Below are 18,757 nucleotides of genomic sequence, written 5' to 3' on the forward strand. Positions count from 1 at the left end.
AACTCTTCCTGCGAAATTTTAGACACTTCGCATCACCATAGTTTACACAGTCCCTCGTTTCCTTGGCTGGTAGTACTCCATATTTGCGACGAAATGTCAAACAATTTTCTACGCCCGAATTAGCATGGAATTACATTTTTCCATGTGAGAGAATCCACCTACGAAACGTCAAGAACACCATCCATCCCACTCACTACCGACAGAAATCGTCTGCGTTTCCCTACTAACTCACAAACAATTCGCTGAGGTATGTAATTTACAACAACAAATGGAAAGACGGAAAACAAATAAAACTATCACAAATAATTGATCGTAACGCGTGCCATCGAGAGTCGCATGATCGATTTACAATCGCAAGTTCGATATGTATAGTTTTGAACCCGCGACTTCGATAGGCAAACATTCTTGGAAATAACCTATGCACGGCTCACATTGTTGGCTAGCAGGCCACTCACGCCTTTAGCGCTGCGGAACACCGGCAAGTGGCGCGTTAAATGAAAGTGGTGGATGGTTTTCAGTTACCTAATTACTTCACCAACTTTAATCACAATTCTACGCAGTTTCTGTAAACAAAACAGCGCTACGCCAGACAAGTAGATAACTAAGGCTACCCGTGCGAAGCCGAGAAGGGTCGCGGGCCGCACGTAAACATGATCTGAGCCACATGCAGCACGCGAGCCGCAGTTTGACAGCCACTGCACTAGATTATCAATATCGGAGAAATGCTGTACCTACTGCTTTAAAAGGTGTAACGTATTGTCAATTCTCTCACATTTTATTTGTATGCCCTCCACATAGCTGTGTAATGTACACACTGATGGAAACATAAAACATTCTGACAAAACTTGTATGCCTGAGTGCTGTAATATAATAAATTGAGAACAAACAGCTTAGTTTTGTCTTTCCATCTTGCAAATGGCATGCTGATCTAGTTTAAGTACAAGTCAATGGCATATTTTTTTAAAAATATTGGCATCCTATAGTCTTCAAAATTTATTTGTCCTTCTTCACTTGATCCTTCTAATAACGTTCCTGTTACTGACTGTACTTAAAATGATGGGCACTTTCCCTGTCCCATTACAGTTTTGTATGAAGTGTAGCTATCTGCACATTCTGATACTCCACATGCTTTCTCTAAACACGAATAACTGCTCTTAAGTTTACCACTTCATCGTCAAAGCAGGTCTGTGTTGACGATTCAGATGAATCTGGCACTGATATGGAGGGTTGAACTGGCTGCTTTTGTGCTGTAGAAGTGTTTTATAGTTTTAGACGGATTGTCGAACCTTTGTGGCAGTTTCCTCATCATCGTCAGTCGAGGTGGTATATTTGGAATGTAATTCCACACAGATTTATTATTGTCTGCATTCATGAACTGATTTTGTTCGACGTCAAGCGGAAAAAACTTAACATTATCATAAAGGTAAACAGGGTGTTTTTTTTTTAATTAGATCTTCTTGTCTGCTATTCTCTAGCCATTTTCTGCTCCTAAAACAAAACATTAATCATCAATATACATGTAATTTGCAAGCGAATCCTGATGTTGCAGTTTAGTAACATGGTGGTATATACCTCTCATGGTTCTTATGAAACCTGAAAAAGACAGAAGTAGTACCTTTTTCTTCTTCTTACTGCAATTTATTGCACTACGCTACGCTCCCATTTGTAAAAACCATTGTGCAAACCAAAATAAGCAACTACTGTTCGCTTTCGGTTTCACGAGCGCGCTGAACTCAACAGTTTAACTTACTGGCCGCTTGGCGCGCTGCTGGCGCAATAGGCAACAAAATCGAGGCGAAGTGTCGCGACTGTTATGTTAGACTGTGCTTAAATTATTACAACCAGTAAATTACAAAGAATAAACGACGACGACGAACTTCTTTGCTGTCTCAACTATCGTCTCTCGACTGCTGTCACTGTAATACGTCACCATAATACCATTCAAAACATATTATAAATATTTTGACGTGACGTTGCCGGTCCGTGACGTGACGTTACGTGTAGTGTAGATCGATCTTAAATGTCACATTAGAGTTTGACAGCTTCCGCATGTTGGCAACACTTCCAAACGCACCACCAGATTCAAACTGACCTGCGTCAGCTGTAGTGATTTGTATATTACATAGTACATATTACATACGTTGTTTTGTGAGGGAGAGAAGGTGCCAGCTATGTTGTGGGCGTTAGTTATTTGCGGGACGTTGCTGTTAAAAATATAAAATAATACCGCAGGGGCGTCACGTAGATACATCGAAAGACGGAGACATTAGATATTTCATGTAAATGTTGTCTGCAATGTCGGTGATGCCAAATTAATGCCGTACACGTGAACATTAGTACCGTCTCTAACCTTGGAATGCTGTTTACGGGGAAAGATGGAGAGTGGTCCCCAAAAAATATTTGCAGATCATACATTTTACATATTACCAGCCCGTATCGGCAACACAAGACTAACTGTATTGAGAAATAACATTCAAAAAATGGGGGGAACTGTGGCAAAGTGTGCAGAAAAAATGGACAGTTCTCGTATTCGTATAATTGTTGATGAATCTTTCCTTAATAAACCAGACAAGTGTTACGAGATTCTGAAAAGTATGCATGGAGACTGCTTTGATGTGGAAATAGTGACTACGAAATGGCTCAGCAGCTGTTTGAAGGAACGCAAATTACTAGACACAGAACCGTTTATGTTACATCTAGAGCCCGAACATGGCGAAAAAAAGAACAATGGAGGTTCCAACATTGGTCAGAATCAATCAAGTATCGAACGTGAATCGGCACTGAGAACCAATCTAGCAAGTTATGAGCGGTGCATGGATGAGCCAGCCACGCAGTCGTCACCACCGAAGAAGCAAAAGACAAACATTGAAGCAAGTAGTTTAATTTGTAATTTATTTCGTTTATTTGTGTACCTTTCATCCTTTGCCCATCGTTTTGTATTTCTGCTGGATAAGTCCGATGATGCATAACACACGAAACAAACAACTTAAGCTACCATATGTATGAAAATTTATAAAGTTGCAGAGAGTTGTTCAACACAGAGTTATCTTAAACTTCTTTCTATTTGAGATAAGTAGTGAGGGCAAGTTTCAACACACCTTTTCATGCTACTCTATCCTATGCAAGCCTCTGCACCTCTAAATAACTAGCTACTGCAACCTACATCCATTTGAATTTGCTTAAGTTACTGTCTTCCTCTACAATTTTTACTCTTCACTCTCTCATGATTCCTTTATGCCTCAGGATGTATGCAATTAACTGATCCCTCATTACTTGAGATGTGCCAGAAATTAATTATTTCCTCAATCCCCATAAGTTACACAGTTTACCCATCTAACCGTCACCATTCTTCTTAGTTCTATATTTCAAAAGCTACTACTGCCTTCTTCTGCTTGTCTTTTGTGCACATTTCACTTCAGTACAAGATAATCTGGCTGAGCTTCTGTAGAAATAGTATGGTGTGGGGGACAATCACACCTTGTGGCTACTGGTATCACAGAGGTGCCCACTTTTTTTTAGTCAAGAATTAGCACTTGGGCATCGTGTTATGATGGAAGTTAAAATGCTTTAGAATGCACAGAATAGTAAGGTTAGCTTATTTCATCATTATGTTAAAAGGATTGAGTAATAAGGTAGAAGAGCTTCTTGTCTGTTTGGAAAATTTAGAGAGCTATGAAAAGATAGACACATAGTTAGAGAAGTGAAATATAAAAGATTACACTATATCATCACACATGAAGAACTAATATGGGAAAAGGAGGCTATTTGGACAACACAAGTTCAAAAACATTGAGATAAGTTGATTTTGTAGTGATTCAGCACAAAGAATGGTGCACTTGTGAATTAATACTCAAAAAGAGTTCATTTTTAATTGTAATTGCATATAGATCTTCATTAGGAAAATTTAATCTCAGTAATTGACTTTCCAACAGGGTAGATAAAGACAGTAGGACCCTAAGAGATATTTTATTTGATGGAGGTCAAGCAAGGAAATAACTGTGGCTTGATGCACAGGTAGGATAAATGAGACAGTGCCTTGCAGTATAGATGCTCCTCATACAAAATCAGATAGAATAATTGTTGTTGTTGTTGTTATGGTGTTGAGTCCCGAGACTGGTTTGATGCAGCTCTCCATGCTACTCTATCCTATCCTGTGCAAGCTGCTTCATCTCCCAGTACCTACTGCAACCTACATCCTTCTGAATCTGTTTAGTGTATTCATCTCTTGGTCTTCCTCTACCCTCCACGCCGCCCTCCAATACTAAATTGGTGCTCCCTTGATGCCTCAGAACATGTCCTACCAACCGATCCCTTCTTCTAGTTAAGTTGTGCCACAAAATTCTCTTCTCTCCAATCCCATTCAGTAGCTCCTCATTAGTTATGTGATCTACCCATCTAATCTTCAGCATTCTTCTGTAGCATCACACTTCAAAAGCTTCTATTCTCTTCTTGTCCAAACTAGTTATCATCCACTTTTCACTTCCATACATGGCTACGCTCCATACAAATACTTTCAGAAACGACTCCCTGACACTTAAATCAATACTCGATGTTAACAAATTTCTCTTCTTCAGAAACGCTTTCCTTGCCATTGCCAGTCTACATTTGATATCCTCTCTACTTAGACCATCTTCAGTTATTTTGCTCCCCAAATAGCAAAACTCCTTTACTACTTTAAGTGTCTCATTTCCTAATCTAATTCCCCCAGCATCACCCGACTTAATTTGACTACATTCCATTATCCTCGTTTTGCATTTGTTGCTGTTCATTTTATACCCTCCTTTCATGACACTGTCCATTCTGTTCAACTGCTGTTCCAAGTCCTTTGCTGTCTCTGACAGAATTACGATGTCATCGGCAAACCTCAAAGTTTTTATTTCTTCTCCATGGATTTTAATACCTACTCCAAATTTTTTGTTTGTTTCCTTCACTGCTTGATCAATATACAGATTGAATAACATCGAGGATAGGCTACAACCCTGTCTCACTCCCTTCCCAACAACTGCTTCCCTTTGATGCCCCTCGACTCTTATAACTGCCATCTGGTTTCTGTACAAATTGTAAATAGCATTTCGCTCCCTGTATTTTACCCTGCCGCCTTCAGAATTTGATAGAGTATTCCAGTCAACATTGTCAAAAGCTTTCTCTAAGTCTACAATTGCTAGAAACATAAATTTGCCTTTCCTTAATCTAGCTTCTAAGATAAGTCGTAGGGTCAGTATTGCCTCACGTGTTCCAACATTTCTACGGAATCCAAACTGATCTTCCCCGAGGTCGGCTTCTACCAGTTTTTCCATTCATCTGTAGAGAATCTGCGTTAGTATTTTGCATCCGTGACTTATTAAACTGATTGTTCGGTAATTTTCACATCTGTCAGCACCTGCTTTCTTTGGGATCAGAATTATTATATTCTTCTTGAAGTCTGAGGGTATTTCGCCTGTCTCATACATCTTGCCACCAGATGGTAGAGTTTTGTCAGGACAGGCTCACCCAAGTCCGTCAGTAGTTCTAATGGAATGTTGTCTACTCCCGGAGCCTTGTTTTGACTCAGGTCTTTCAGTGATCTGTCAAACTCTTCACGCAGTATCGTATCTCCCATTTCATCTTCATCTACGTCCTCTTCCATTTCCATAATATTGTCCTCGAGTACATTGCCCTTGTATAGGCCCTCTATATACTCCCTCCACCTTTCTGCTTTCCTTTCTGCTTAGAACTGGGTTTCCATCTGAGCTCTTGATATTCATACAAGTGATTCTCTGTTCTCCAAAAGTCTCTTTAATTTTCTTCTAGGCAGTATCTATCTTACCCTTAGTGAGATAACCCTCTTCATCCTTACATTTGTCCTCTAGCCATCCCTGCTTAGCCATTTTGCACTTCCTGTCGATCTCATTTTTGAGACGTTTGTATTCCTTTTTGTCTGCTTCATTTACTGCATTTTTATATTTTCTCCTTTCATCAATTAAATTCAGTATTTCTTCTGTTACCCAAGGATTTCTACTAGCCCTCGTCTTTTTACCTACTAGGTCCTCTGCTGCCTTCACTATTTCATTCCTCAAAGCTACCCATTCTTCTTCTACTGTATTTCTTTCCAACATTCCTGTCAATTGTTCCCTTATGCTCTCCCTGAAACTCTGTACAACCTCTGGTTCTTTCTGTTTATACAGGTCCCATCTCCTTAAATTCCCACCTTTTTGCAGTTTCTTCAGTTTTAATCTACAGTTCATAACCAATAGATTGTGATCAGAGTCCACATCTGCCCCTGGAAATGTCTTACAATTTAAAACCTGGTTTCTAAATCTCTGTCTTACCATTATGTAATCCATCTTAAACCTGTCAGTATCTCCATTCTTCTTCCATGTATACAACCTTCTTTCATGATTCTTGAACCAAGTGTTAGCTATGATTAAATTGTGCTCTGTGCAAAATTCTATCAGGCTCTTTCATTTCTTAGCCCCAATCCATATTCACCTACTACATTTCCTTCTCTCCCTTTTCCTACTACGGAATTCCAGTCACCCATGACTATAAAATTGTCGTCTCCCTTCACTATCTGAATAATTTCTTTTATTTCATCATACATTTCTTCAATTTCTTCGTCATCTGCAGAGCTAGTTGGCATATAAACTTGTACTACTGTAGTAGGCATGGGCTTTGTGTCTATCTAGGCCACAATAATGCGTTCACTATGCTGTTTGTAGTAGCTTACCCGCACTCCTATTTTTTTATTCATTATTAAACCGACTCCTGCATTACCCCTATTTGATTTTGTATTTATAACCCTGTATTCACATGACCAGAAGTCTTGTTCCTGCTGCCACCGAACTTCACTAATTCCCAGTATATCTGACTTTAACCTATCCATTTCCCTTTTTAAATTTTCTAACCTACCTGCCTGATTAAGGGATCTGACGTTCCACGCTCTGATCCGTAGAACGCCAGTTTTTTCTCCTGATAACAACATCCTCTTGAGTAGTCCCCGCCCGGAGATCCGAATGGGGGACTATTTTACCTCCGGAATATTTTACCCAAGAGGACGCCATCATCATTTAATCATACAGTAAAATTGCATGCCCTCGGGAAAAATTACGGCTGTAGTTTCCCCTTGCTTTCAGCCGTTCGCAGTACCAGAACAGCAAGGCCAAGGTTAGTGTTACAAGGCCAGATCAGTCAATCATCCATACTGTTGCCTGTGCAACTACTGAAAAGGCTGCTGCCCCTCTTCAGGAACCATACTTTTGTCTGGCCTCTCAACAGATATCCCTCCGTTGTGGTTGCACCTAAGGTACGGCTATCTGTATCGCTGAGGCACCCAAGCCTCCCCACCAATGGCAAGGTCCATGGTTCTTTGGGGGGGGGGGGGGGGGGAATAGAATAATTAATTATGCCAAAGCAAATATGCACATGTCAGAAATCAGTAATTCTGGCATCAGACTTTTGGCTATATGGTATGTAGTGAAATGAGAAACAGAACAAGCAGCCAAAGAACAGGGTAACATCAGTATTGACTTAAATGGAAGGGGTATAAATGATGAGTCATAGGTAGAAAATGTGTTTTAATAATACTTTCCTAAATGTAGTGGAAAATATAGGGACAAGCAGTTTAAGTGGAAAAAGCATTGCAGTATGCTGAAAATGCAAATCTCACGAAATTCAATCCTATGAGTGTATGACCAACTGCTCCTTCTCAAATTAAGGTTAATTATATATTCACTCAAAAATAAAATCTCAGGTGGATTTGATGGTGTTTCCAACAGAGTACTAAAGATTTGTTCCTATAAAATAAGCCCTGCCTTATCCGAAATATGTAGGCCAAAGCATCTTACTCAAGGCATGTTTGTACAGAGACTGAAATATGCTATTGTTAAACTTCTGTATAAGAAAGGTAATAAGAGATGTCAACAGCTACCAACCTGTTTTGCTACTGACACCATTTTTCAAAATTTTTGAGGTGGTGTATTGTAGAATAGTATTCCACCTGAGCAACAATATAATCCTCAGTAAATCAAAGTTTGGATTTCAGGAGAGTTATTCAACTGAGAATGCGATGTGCACATTCACTTACCAAATTTTACAAGCATTAAGTAACAAAACAGCACTGATTGGTGTTTTTTGTGTCTTATCTAAGACATTAGACAGTGTGAACCACAATATCTGCCTAGATGAACTGAGGTTTTATGGAATTGATGGTATAACCAATTTGTGGATAATGTCATATACAACAGAGAGAATACAGAGAGTTGTTCTTTGTAATTCAACCAATATGAGGAGCTTTCTCTGACTGAGGAGAAATCACATATGTAGTTCCCCAAGCCTCAATCTTGGATCCATCAGTGTTCCTCATATATGTAGATGATCTTCCATCTAATATAAAACAAGCAGAATTGTTTTTTTGTGGAATACATTAGTATTGTAATCACTCAAGCATACATACCGCAAGACAAGAAGTGGTAAACAATATTCTCAACAGTGTTATTGACTGGTTTTCTGATAATGGTCTCATTCTCAATTTTAAAACATCTGCACATCTAGATGTACTGTGTTAAATGTGAGTGTAACACACAGTGAGGAAATAATAAGTAGGGTAAAAAAAAGAAAAAAGAAAAACACCTTTGGTGTCCATATTGATGATAATTTAAACCAGAAAGAGTGCATTTTAGAACTCTTAAAACAATGTACTTCACCCACATTTACACTCAAAATCATTGCAATTCTTGGGGAGAGACAAATCAGTAAATTGACATATTTTATATATTTTCATTCAATAAAGTCATATGGAATAATGCTCTGAAGAAGCTGTTCTTCAAGAAAGTAAGTCTTCATTGCTCAAAAATGTGCTGTAATAATATTACGTGGTGCTCACCCAAGATCATTTTGCAGACATCAGTTTAAGAAGTTCTGCATTCTGACTACTCCTTCACACAGTATATTTGTTCCCTCATGAAGTATGTTGTAAGTAATCCACTGCAGATCTAAATGAACAATGATGTACTTAATTACACTACCAGAAGAAAAAAAGACATTCATTACTGCACATTAGGGTTGTCCTTAGTACAAAAAGTAGTGAACACTGCTCCAGCCAAAACTTTTGATATCACTTATCCAGTGAAATGTCTGACAGAGAGCAAAGTCAAATTTGAAAACAGACTAAAAACGTTTTTCCTTCACAACTCCTATTTCCTAGAAACGAGCGTATGGCATCGTTGGCCAGGAGGCCCCACCCGGGGAAGTTCGGCCACAAAGTGCAAGTCTTATTTCAGTCGACGCCACATCGGGCGACTTGCGCGTCAGTGATGAGGGTGAAATGATGATGAGGTCAACACAACACCCTAGATTAAAACTGTGTGCCAGACTGAGACTAGAACTCAGGACCTCTGCCTTTTGCGGGCAAGTGCTCTACCATCTGAGTTACCAAGCATGATTCACGAACTGTCCCCACAGCCTCAAGGTAGGAACGAGATACTGATGGGATTGAGGCTGTGGGAATGGTTCGTGAGTCATGCTTAGGTACCTCAGATGGTAGAGCAGTTGCCCGCAAAAGGTAAAGGTCTGTAGTTCAAGTCTCGGTCTGGCACACAGTTTTAATCTGCCAGGAAGTTTCAGTTGTTAGCTTCTTCTGAAACACCCAATTACCTCTGGTTCTTTCAGTTTGTCCAGATTCCTTCTCATTGATTTCCTACCTTTTTGCAATCTTTTCATTTTTAATCTACAGTTCAGAGTCCACATCTACCTTGGGAAGTGTTTTGAAGTTTTAAGATGTAATTTTGAAATCTCTATCATACTATTACACAATTTGTTTTGAAACTTTCCTGTGTCTCCAGGTCTCTTCTACGTATACAGCAGTATTTCATGATTATTGAACTAAGTGTTAGCGACGATTAAATTATGCTCAGTGCAAAATCTGTCATTCCTTTCCTCTATCCATGTTCCACTATTTTTCTTCTCATCTTTTTCTGATTTGAAGTTCAGATTGTATATAAATTTTTATTCCTCTTAACTATCTGAATAATTTTTTCTTCTCATCATACATTCTTTCAATTTCTTCATCATATGCAGAGCTAGTTGGCTTATAAACTTGTACTAATGTGGTGGGTGCTGGCTTTGTGCTTATCCTGGCTACAATAATGTGTTCACTATGGTGTGCATAGGAGCTTATCTGCATTCCTATTTTCTTATTCATTATTAGACTTCCTCTTGCACTACCCCTATTTGATTTTGTATTTGTAACTCTTACTCACTTCACCAAAAGTCCTGTTCATGCTGCCTCTGTATTTTGCTAATTCCCACTAGTATACCTAATTTCAATCTGTCCATTTCCTTATTCAAATTATCTAGCCTGCCTACCTGAATAAGAGACCTAAGGTTCCACATTCTGAGCTGTAGAATGCCCCTTATGTTTTTCCTGGTGAGCACGTCCTTTTGAGGAGTCCCACATGAAATCTGAATGGGGGACTATTTACCCAAAAGGATGTCATCATTATTTAACCAAAGCTGCCGCCTCTCACGAAATATAACTGCTGTAGTTTCCTCTCACTTTTGGTAGTTCGCAGTAACCACATAGCAAGACCAGATCAGTCGGTCATACAGGCTGTTGCCCCTACAACTGCTGAAAGACAGCTGTTTGTCTTCTGTCCTCTGCAGAGATATCCCTCCATTGTGGCTGCACCTACAGTACAGCTATCCGTATCTTCGAGACTTGCAATCCACCCCATTTCGGCAAGATCCTTGAGTCATAGGGGGACTTAACTGACATTAGGAATAAAACTTTTAGAAAATAACTAATTTTGATGCAGATACTTCGAGCCCGTGGTTAATAGGAAAAAGAAATTTGCTTTTCAAATATTTAAGGTAAAGTTAGCTAAGAAAAAAGTCCTGCTGGTTAAAGCTGTAATGTTTCTCCTTGCAAAATATGCAATAAAAAAGGAATAACTGACTAGAGTTTTCATATTTCCCACACACAGCATGTGATTAGCATCCCCAAAAGAGACTTAATTACATTGACATTAATGGGTTCACTTAAAATTTGCATGGTAGGGATGTGGGGGAAGATTGTAGTTATACTCAATATAGTTGACCGTTGTGAAGAAGCATGTAATCCCTCTCACATTGTGGCAACAATACTGGCTTGGAGTATCTTGTTGGAGAGGATGTGATGTCTGCCATTTACAATGTTTGTAGTGTTCCAGACAGATTGCCACATTGCTCTTTATGTGGCCTTAAAAATATGAGTGACGAACTATCTCATTTGAGTTGATTCCTTCTGGAATTGTGTTGGTTGTTAGTTAATTCACAGCTTGTTGAAGGAGCCTTTTACACATGAGGATAGTCAAATTAAGGTGCTTTAGGAGTCTGTAGTGATTGATATTGTGTCCCAACTTGTCTGTCAGCCAAATCAAAGGGCTTCCCGCATTGCAGCAGCTTCTGATTTGTATATGGTGGCAGCTTTTGGCAAACTGTAATGCCTAACACACTGTAATTGTAAGTAGGACAAAATGTGGCACATTTCAGTTAGTCTTAAGGAGAGCAGATTTTCTTGATGGCTCACAGAACGCCTGTGCACTGGGTGGTGCAGTATTTTTAAGAGACAGCTGCTTGTATTTTCATGTGTGACTGATGCATTGTTGTTGTGGCTCACAAATTCGTGTGCTGGCTCACTAGGAAAGTGCAGGCATCAGGGGCGGGACTGTAATGACGTCATAGAGTATATCAACATGCAGAGCTCCCTGCCCAAGAAATGGGCCATGGTCTTTGCACGCATGCTGCGATAAAACACAGCTGTAAGCCATGGATCCATCATGTTTATGCGGGCAAGGAGTTGCTGTCCAGCTTTACTGCCCTGGCTGTGATTTCTGATCTGTTTTAACCAATTGTGTTCATTTGTTTGTGGCTGATGATGCCTTAGTGCCACTAATGGTTTGCAGAGTTGAAATCCCATGTCTCTGTTAATTATGTGCATTTTGACAGCTTTTTTAATGATGGGGTCCCAGTATGTGGAGGAGATGAGATGATCCTGGTTTCTCCATATTGCCTTCTGTATCCCATGTTAAGGCAGTGTTCAGCAGCAGCAGATTTTCTGGCTGACATAGTCTGGTGTGACTTCTATGTTAATTGCATCCGTCCTTAACAGTGTGACATGTCTAGCCAGTGTATGATATGCTGCACTGACACAGGATTTTATATATTCCTGATCTTAGATATAGGTCATCTTTACACTCATGTCGAGGGTGGAACATACTTAATTCAATGTTTTTTGAATAGTCTGCCAATTTTAAAGGGAAAAACATCAACATAAGGTAGGAAAAATCTTCCTCATGGAGTTTCCTGTTTCTTCGGATTGCTCCTGAGGTTTAGTGCGTGCTAGTCGAAGTGCATTGCAGAACTGTTTATCAGAGTACGTGTTCTGAACAAACACAGAGTGGAGATGGTTATGCTCTGCTGATAAGCTCTCTGAATCTGAGATAGTTCTAACCCTGTGAACAAGAGTTCATAATACACTGCTGCATTGGTTGCGCGATAACAGTAGTAGTTTGTAAGTACAGGTTGGTGTCATAGGTTCATGAAACACAGTGTGACCCAAAGAAACACCATCTTTTCTATGAACCTTGACATCCAGCTGAGGGTATCTCCATTGGTGTGCAATTCCATGACGAAGCAAATGCTCAGATGGAAGGAGTTAAGGTACTCCAAATGTGAGGGAAGTGGTGGTGTCTCGTATGGCCATTTCCAGGATCATTTTTTACAAAAGGCTGTTATTCCTGAATGTGCTGACAATTGGTATGCAGAAGATGCTGAAGGTTGTGGAGCACACATAGCAGGCACTGTTGGAGAACAGATAGCTGGCCTGTCAGAAACATGTTTGTTGACATTTATGAACAGAGTTGGTGAGGCACCCCTGTTACTTCAGTAAGTAAAGTCTTGACTTAAAAAGCTCTCATGGCCCCAAGACAAAGTCAAAGTACTGTACCGGCAATGTTTTATACATGTTGAAAAATGAGGCACCCATAATGGAAAACTCATCTGATAGGCCTGAATGTTATATAAATATTTGTTGCTATTTTAGAGTCAGTTCCCCACCATGCAGTTGTGATACTTCTCAAAATTTTCAGTCATTGTGGAACATTTTCTATGAAGTATTCAATATGCTGGTGCCAACTAAACCTATAAACTGAAAATCAACTCTAAAAATTAGACATGGGGACCCAACAGGAAATTCTAGTTAATGCTGCCAATTTCTGGGTAAGTGATGAACAAGCTACTGCTACAGTTTTTGTTTTGTAGTGAATAAACCACTTACGTATTTGGCTCATAGCTACATCCATTCTCCAGCTAACCGCACCTAGTGAAGCTATGGTAGCAAAAAGACACACATCACCAGCGTAGTGGAGTCTTTTAGCTTATGGTAACACTGGCAATATGTGAGCAGGCACACATATTGCCAAGGTCGTTTTGATTGTGCTGCAGAAGTTCTGCTAAGAAGCCCCTAAACATCCTCCTTACAGTCCCAATCATTCCCAATACAACTTCCATATTTTAGGAGCCCTGAAGAAAAACATTCATGCCCATCAAAATGTGTGTCTGGGTACAATCACGATTCCCTACACAGCTGCAAACACTTTTCCATGAAGATGCCGACTGTCTTGTCTCTTGGATAAATTTATTGACAGTTATGCTATTTTGAAATTAGTTTTGAAATAATAAACAATTTCCTTACTTTTCTTCTATCTGTTTCAGTTTCATTTGACTGCTCCTTGTATATCAGATGAAGATGCAGAAAGGTGTTGATGGCATAAATGAGTTTATAATGAAAACCACGTAGCTAGTTTTAGCTTCTTTGACAGTAAGTGGATGTCTGCTTGGTACCACAACTTCACTATATGCAGGCAGTCTGAGACTAAAGTAACTATGAGTCAGAAAGGCAAGTAGGCTCTCATGACACAGTAGAAATAGCTCTCAGCTACGGTCACCTGGTAAAAGCACTGTCTGTCCCTGATTTCAGTAGTCATGTTGTCCAAAATCTGTATCATAAATTCATCTGCTATTATGTTTTTATTATTTGGTAATAGGATCATACACAAGAGTATCATGATCTGTAGTGCTATTCAAACTCCAAATCAGGTGATTTTATTTACTTCATTTACCCTGTCAAGGTATCCCTTTAATCAGGTACTCCATTAATCTTTGTTATTTGAAATGTGAATTAAAAAAAAAAGTTTTTTTTAAGTTTGTTTGTGTATAATTTTCTTTGAAGTTGCTTAATTTTTGTATTTTAGGTACCCTATAGGAATCCTTTACTGGTTATCCCATTGTGGCTTGCTACTGTGCTCCCACAGAGTGAACCTCTGCCTCTGTAGACGTACACATCCAAACTGCTTTGGTTACAGATTTGGCCTTCAAAAGTAAAATAATTGTGGATCAGGATGTGGTTGGCTAAGAGGATTAGGAAAGAGGTGGTGGGTTCCATATCAGGAGAACATTGGGAATGGTAGCGTTCCAAGGCCACAAGACCATGGGTGAGGGGAATGTCGGTGTACAATGTTTAGTATCCATAGTGATGGGCACGTATGACCCTTGTTGTTTGTGCAGCCTAAAACAGAACAGTATCCACAGTGACCAACAAGGAATCTGATGGTAATGGGACAAGAACAGTGGAAAGGCGGTGAAGAAAGTTAGCAGTGTCTTGGCAGTAGGATGGGAGCTTGTGGACAACAGTATGGGAAGGCGGTGAAGAAATTGAGCAGTGTCTTGGATGTAGGATGGGAGCTTGTGAATAACAGTTTGGGGGTGAAAGTCTTCAGAGACAAAGATTCTTTCTATGGGAGCACTGTAGCAAGCCATGATGGGACAACCAGTACAGAGTTGTGTGGATTTTGAAGAGTATATAAAAGGCAGGAGTGGGGGGGATTGCTGATATGAAGAGGGAGTTGGTTTCAGGTGTCTGCTACTGGGACGGATGTGAAGCCTGGAGTTATCTCTAGTCATTTTGATACCTCCCACATCAAACCCCTCATAGGTGTCTGATTATGCCTTGCTCACTTAACTCCACCTTCCACAATGCCAAAAACTTTTTCCAACCTCTGTGACACACTGCTTCTGAACACCCGTCCCCCAACACTATTGTCAGTCTTTCAGCTTAAACTCTGACCCCTGCAGAATCCTCAGTGTTTTTCAAACACCTCATCTGTAGCCCAAAACCTAAGTTCAGTCATGCTGAACCTCCAAAGGGCCATATTTCCTTTACGGATTCTCAATTCTTTATCGTGTCCCCCACTGACAACAGCCAGCCAAAAACCCAAGGAAGACCCTTGTTTTAAACAGTTCTAATCTACCTCCAGCTGTAATCTTCCTCCCCTTTCATCAAGTCACCCCCAGGTAATATTTTTAAAATTTCTCACTTCCAGCCTTCCTTCCCAAAATCCTCCCCACTGAATCCAGCATCATTGACATGGAGCACAGAGGTATCTGTAGCATGAAAATCAATGCAGATCTTATCATCCTTCCCATGGACAAAAGCTCCACCAGTGTGGTCATGAACTGCAATGACTGTAGCTGACCCCTCTGCATACTAGCCTTAAGACCTGATCCAATCCTAAGAGTCCAGTATGACTGAAGCAGCTCCTCGAGGTCTTAGGTCCATCACAAAACCAAACACCTGGATACATCTGCCTCATCACACTTGCAATCCAGGCCCCACTCTCCTACATTTTAACCTACTCCACAAACCCAACCCCCCCCCCCCCCCCAAGGTCATACCATTGCAGCTGGTTCAGTGCTTCCACAGACTGAACCTCTACCTTTGGTGACCAGCATCATGAAACTGTAGTCTATAACCTTTCATTCTACATGCAAGACACCACTCACTTCCTTCACCAACTTTCCACAGTCCCTATCCTGTTACCACCAGACTCATTGTAGGTCACTGTGGATGATACATACCTGTACACAAACATCGTCCAAGCCCATTGTCGTTCATTCGTGGGCAGGGGGGAAAAGCCTTTCCCGTTTTCATCCTATAGCAAACCCACCACTTTTTTCCTTATCCTCCTGTCCAGCCACATCCAGATTTTGAAGGCCCAATCTATAACAATGGACAACAGTTTGTAACACAATTTCTGTTGAGTTTGAATTTTGAGTTGTTGTAGAGTTAAATAGGCATGATAATTTCAAAACTGTAGCTAGTTTTCTTCTAGCATGCCAAGTTTCTTCTGTACACCTTGTGTGAATGTGGTCCCTCTCTGCAGGATTGAGAATGGAGCACAGCAAGCACAGCTGCCGGTGAGGGGAGGTATGAATGACACAATTTTAGACTAGTGACAGGTTTGCGTTGTCTAGACCAGTTGAATTACAGTTGAGCTACTGTAGTGAGACTATATATATCACTCTGGTTATAGTGAAGCACTTTCTGATGTGTAGTCAGAGTTCGTGTTTGTATAATAGGTTAGCAGTGTTTAGTTGAACTGGAACCTTTCCGTATGTCTGCCTCTGGCAGTCTGTATTTTAATGACTAAACAGGCTCAATTCATTTTGTTATATGTTTGCCAGTTTTACTATTCCCAGTCAAAGGACAAACATCAGTACATTTGTCAGGCAAACGTATTTTAATGTGAAAATTGGTGATGATCAATCATGGGCTCCCCACAAACTGTGCAAGCAGTGTGCTGAGCGTTTACAGGTGTGGACGAAGAGAGCATGTGATTGTGATAAACTTTCATTTTGAAGATCATATAATACCCCCTCCCCCCGCCACGTGTCCATCCATTCTGATTTAGGTTTTTCGTGGCTTCCCTAAATCACTCCAGGCAAATGCCGGGATGGTTCGTTTGAAAGGGCACGGCTGACTTCCTTCCCCATCCTTGCCTAATCCGATGAGACAGATGACCTCGCTGTCTGGTCTCCTCCCCCCAAACAACCCCCAACCCCTCCCACTCCCCACCCCCGCCCAGTGAATTATAAACCTTGCCGTTGGTGGGGAGGAATGTGTGCCTCAGCGATACAAATAGCCTTACCGTAGGTGCAACTGCAATGCAGAGGTGTCTATTGAGAGGTCAGGCAAACATGGAGCTACTGAACAGGGGCAGCAGCCTTTTCAGTAGGTGATTGGACAACAGTCTGGACGATTGACTGATCTGACCTTGTAACACCAACCAAAATGGCCTTGCTTTGCTGGTATTATGAATGGCGAAAATCAAGCAGAAACTAAAACTGTAATTTTTCCTGAGGGCATGCAGGTCTACTGTATGGTTAAATGATGATGGTATCCTCTTAGTCAAAGTATTCCAAAGGTAAAATACTCCCCCATTTGGATTAGATTCCTTAATTAGGGAGGTAGGTTAGAAAACTTGAAAAGGGAAATGATAGGTTAAAGTTAGATATAGTGGGAAGTAGTGAAGTTCATTGGTAGGAGGAACAAGACTTCTTGTCAAGTGAATGCAGGTTTATAAAAACAACATCAAATAGAGGTTAATGCAGGAGTACGTTTAATTATGAATAAGAAAATGCTGCTATGAACAGCATAGTGAACACAACATTGTAGTCACGATAGACACAAAGCCAACATCCACCAAAGAAGTACAAGTTTATATGCCAATTAGCTCTGCAGATGATGAAGAGATTAAAGAAATGTAAGATGAGATAAAATAAATTATTCAGATACTTAAGGGAGACAGAAATTCATAGTTATAGGGGACTGGAATTCGATAGTAGGAAAAGAAAGAGAAGGAAAAGTAGTAGGTTAATATGGACTCAGGGAAAGGGATGAAAGAGGAAGGCGCCTGGTAGAATTTTATACACAGAATGGTTTAATCATCCCTAATACTTAGTTTATGAATTGTGGATGAAGACTGTGTACATGAAAGAGACCTGGGGACACCAGAAGGTTTCAAATCAATTTTATGATGGTAAGACAGATTTTAGAACTAGATTCTAAAATGTAAAACATTTCCACTCTGACCACAGTGTATTGGCTCTGAACTGCAGATAAAAGTTTAAGAAATTGAAAAAAAGATAGGAAATTAAGGAGATAAGACCTAGATAAGTTGAAAGAACCAGATGTAATTTAGAGTTTTGATACTGAGGCACCTCCTAGTGTATCAAACACAGTGGATCCACCCTCACAGCAGAGTGATAGGCATGTGGTAGCATGTTCAGTCACTCTAGACAGAAGTCCATTGTGGAGACTGACCCTCTGGCCTAACCCATTCACCCTATGGCCACTCCTTCAGCAGAATCTTAGCAGGCACACAGGGGAAGGGTTTATCAGTTATCAGGAGCTCCAACATTAGGCACATTATGGAGCCCCTTAGACAGCTAGGGTTCAGGCCTGGAAAGAAAGCCAATTTACACTCGGTATGTCTACCAGGGAGACTTATCTGAGATGTGGAAGTGACCTTGTCTGCAATTATTGAGCATGCAAGGTGAAGTCGTCTGTAAGTTGTGGTTCACCTCGGCCCTAATAATGCCTGTTGCATGGGTTCTGAGGCCATCCTCAGCTTGTATAGATGGCTAGTGGAAGTAGTGAAAACTGCTGGCCTCATGCGTGGGGTGCAAGCAGAGCTCGCAGTTTGCAGTCTTGTTCCCAGAATTGATTGGGGTCCTTTGTTTTGGAGTGAAATGGAAGGTCTCAACCAAAGGATTTGTTTACTCTGTGATGGTCTTGGCTGCAGATTTGTAGACCTGTGTCACCAGTTGGGAATTACTGGACTCCCACTAGTAGGTGAGGGGTGCACTACACAAAAGGAGCAGCTACTCAGGTAACAGAGTACTT

The 18,757-nt window shown here is 40.5% G+C and overlaps 1 protein-coding gene across 2 annotated transcripts in view; it reads left to right on the plus strand.

Moving 5' to 3' along the window:
• The first annotated feature begins 2,082 nt into the window (after window positions 1-2,082).
• The window catches only part of LOC126092283 (DNA polymerase lambda-like), a 161,664-nt gene continuing 144,989 nt past the window's right edge, over window positions 2,083-18,757 (plus strand). For both annotated transcript variants that reach the window (XM_049907800.1, XM_049907801.1), the window contains exon 1: window positions 2,083-2,870. In XM_049907800.1, the coding sequence (XP_049763757.1) occupies window positions 2,376-2,870 (495 nt within the window). In that variant the 5' untranslated portion in view covers window positions 2,083-2,375. The remainder of the gene's footprint in view (window positions 2,871-18,757) is intronic.

Source organism: Schistocerca cancellata, chromosome 7 (genome assembly GCF_023864275.1).
Source record: "Schistocerca cancellata isolate TAMUIC-IGC-003103 chromosome 7, iqSchCanc2.1, whole genome shotgun sequence".
NCBI lineage: Eukaryota > Metazoa > Arthropoda > Insecta > Orthoptera > Acrididae > Schistocerca > Schistocerca cancellata.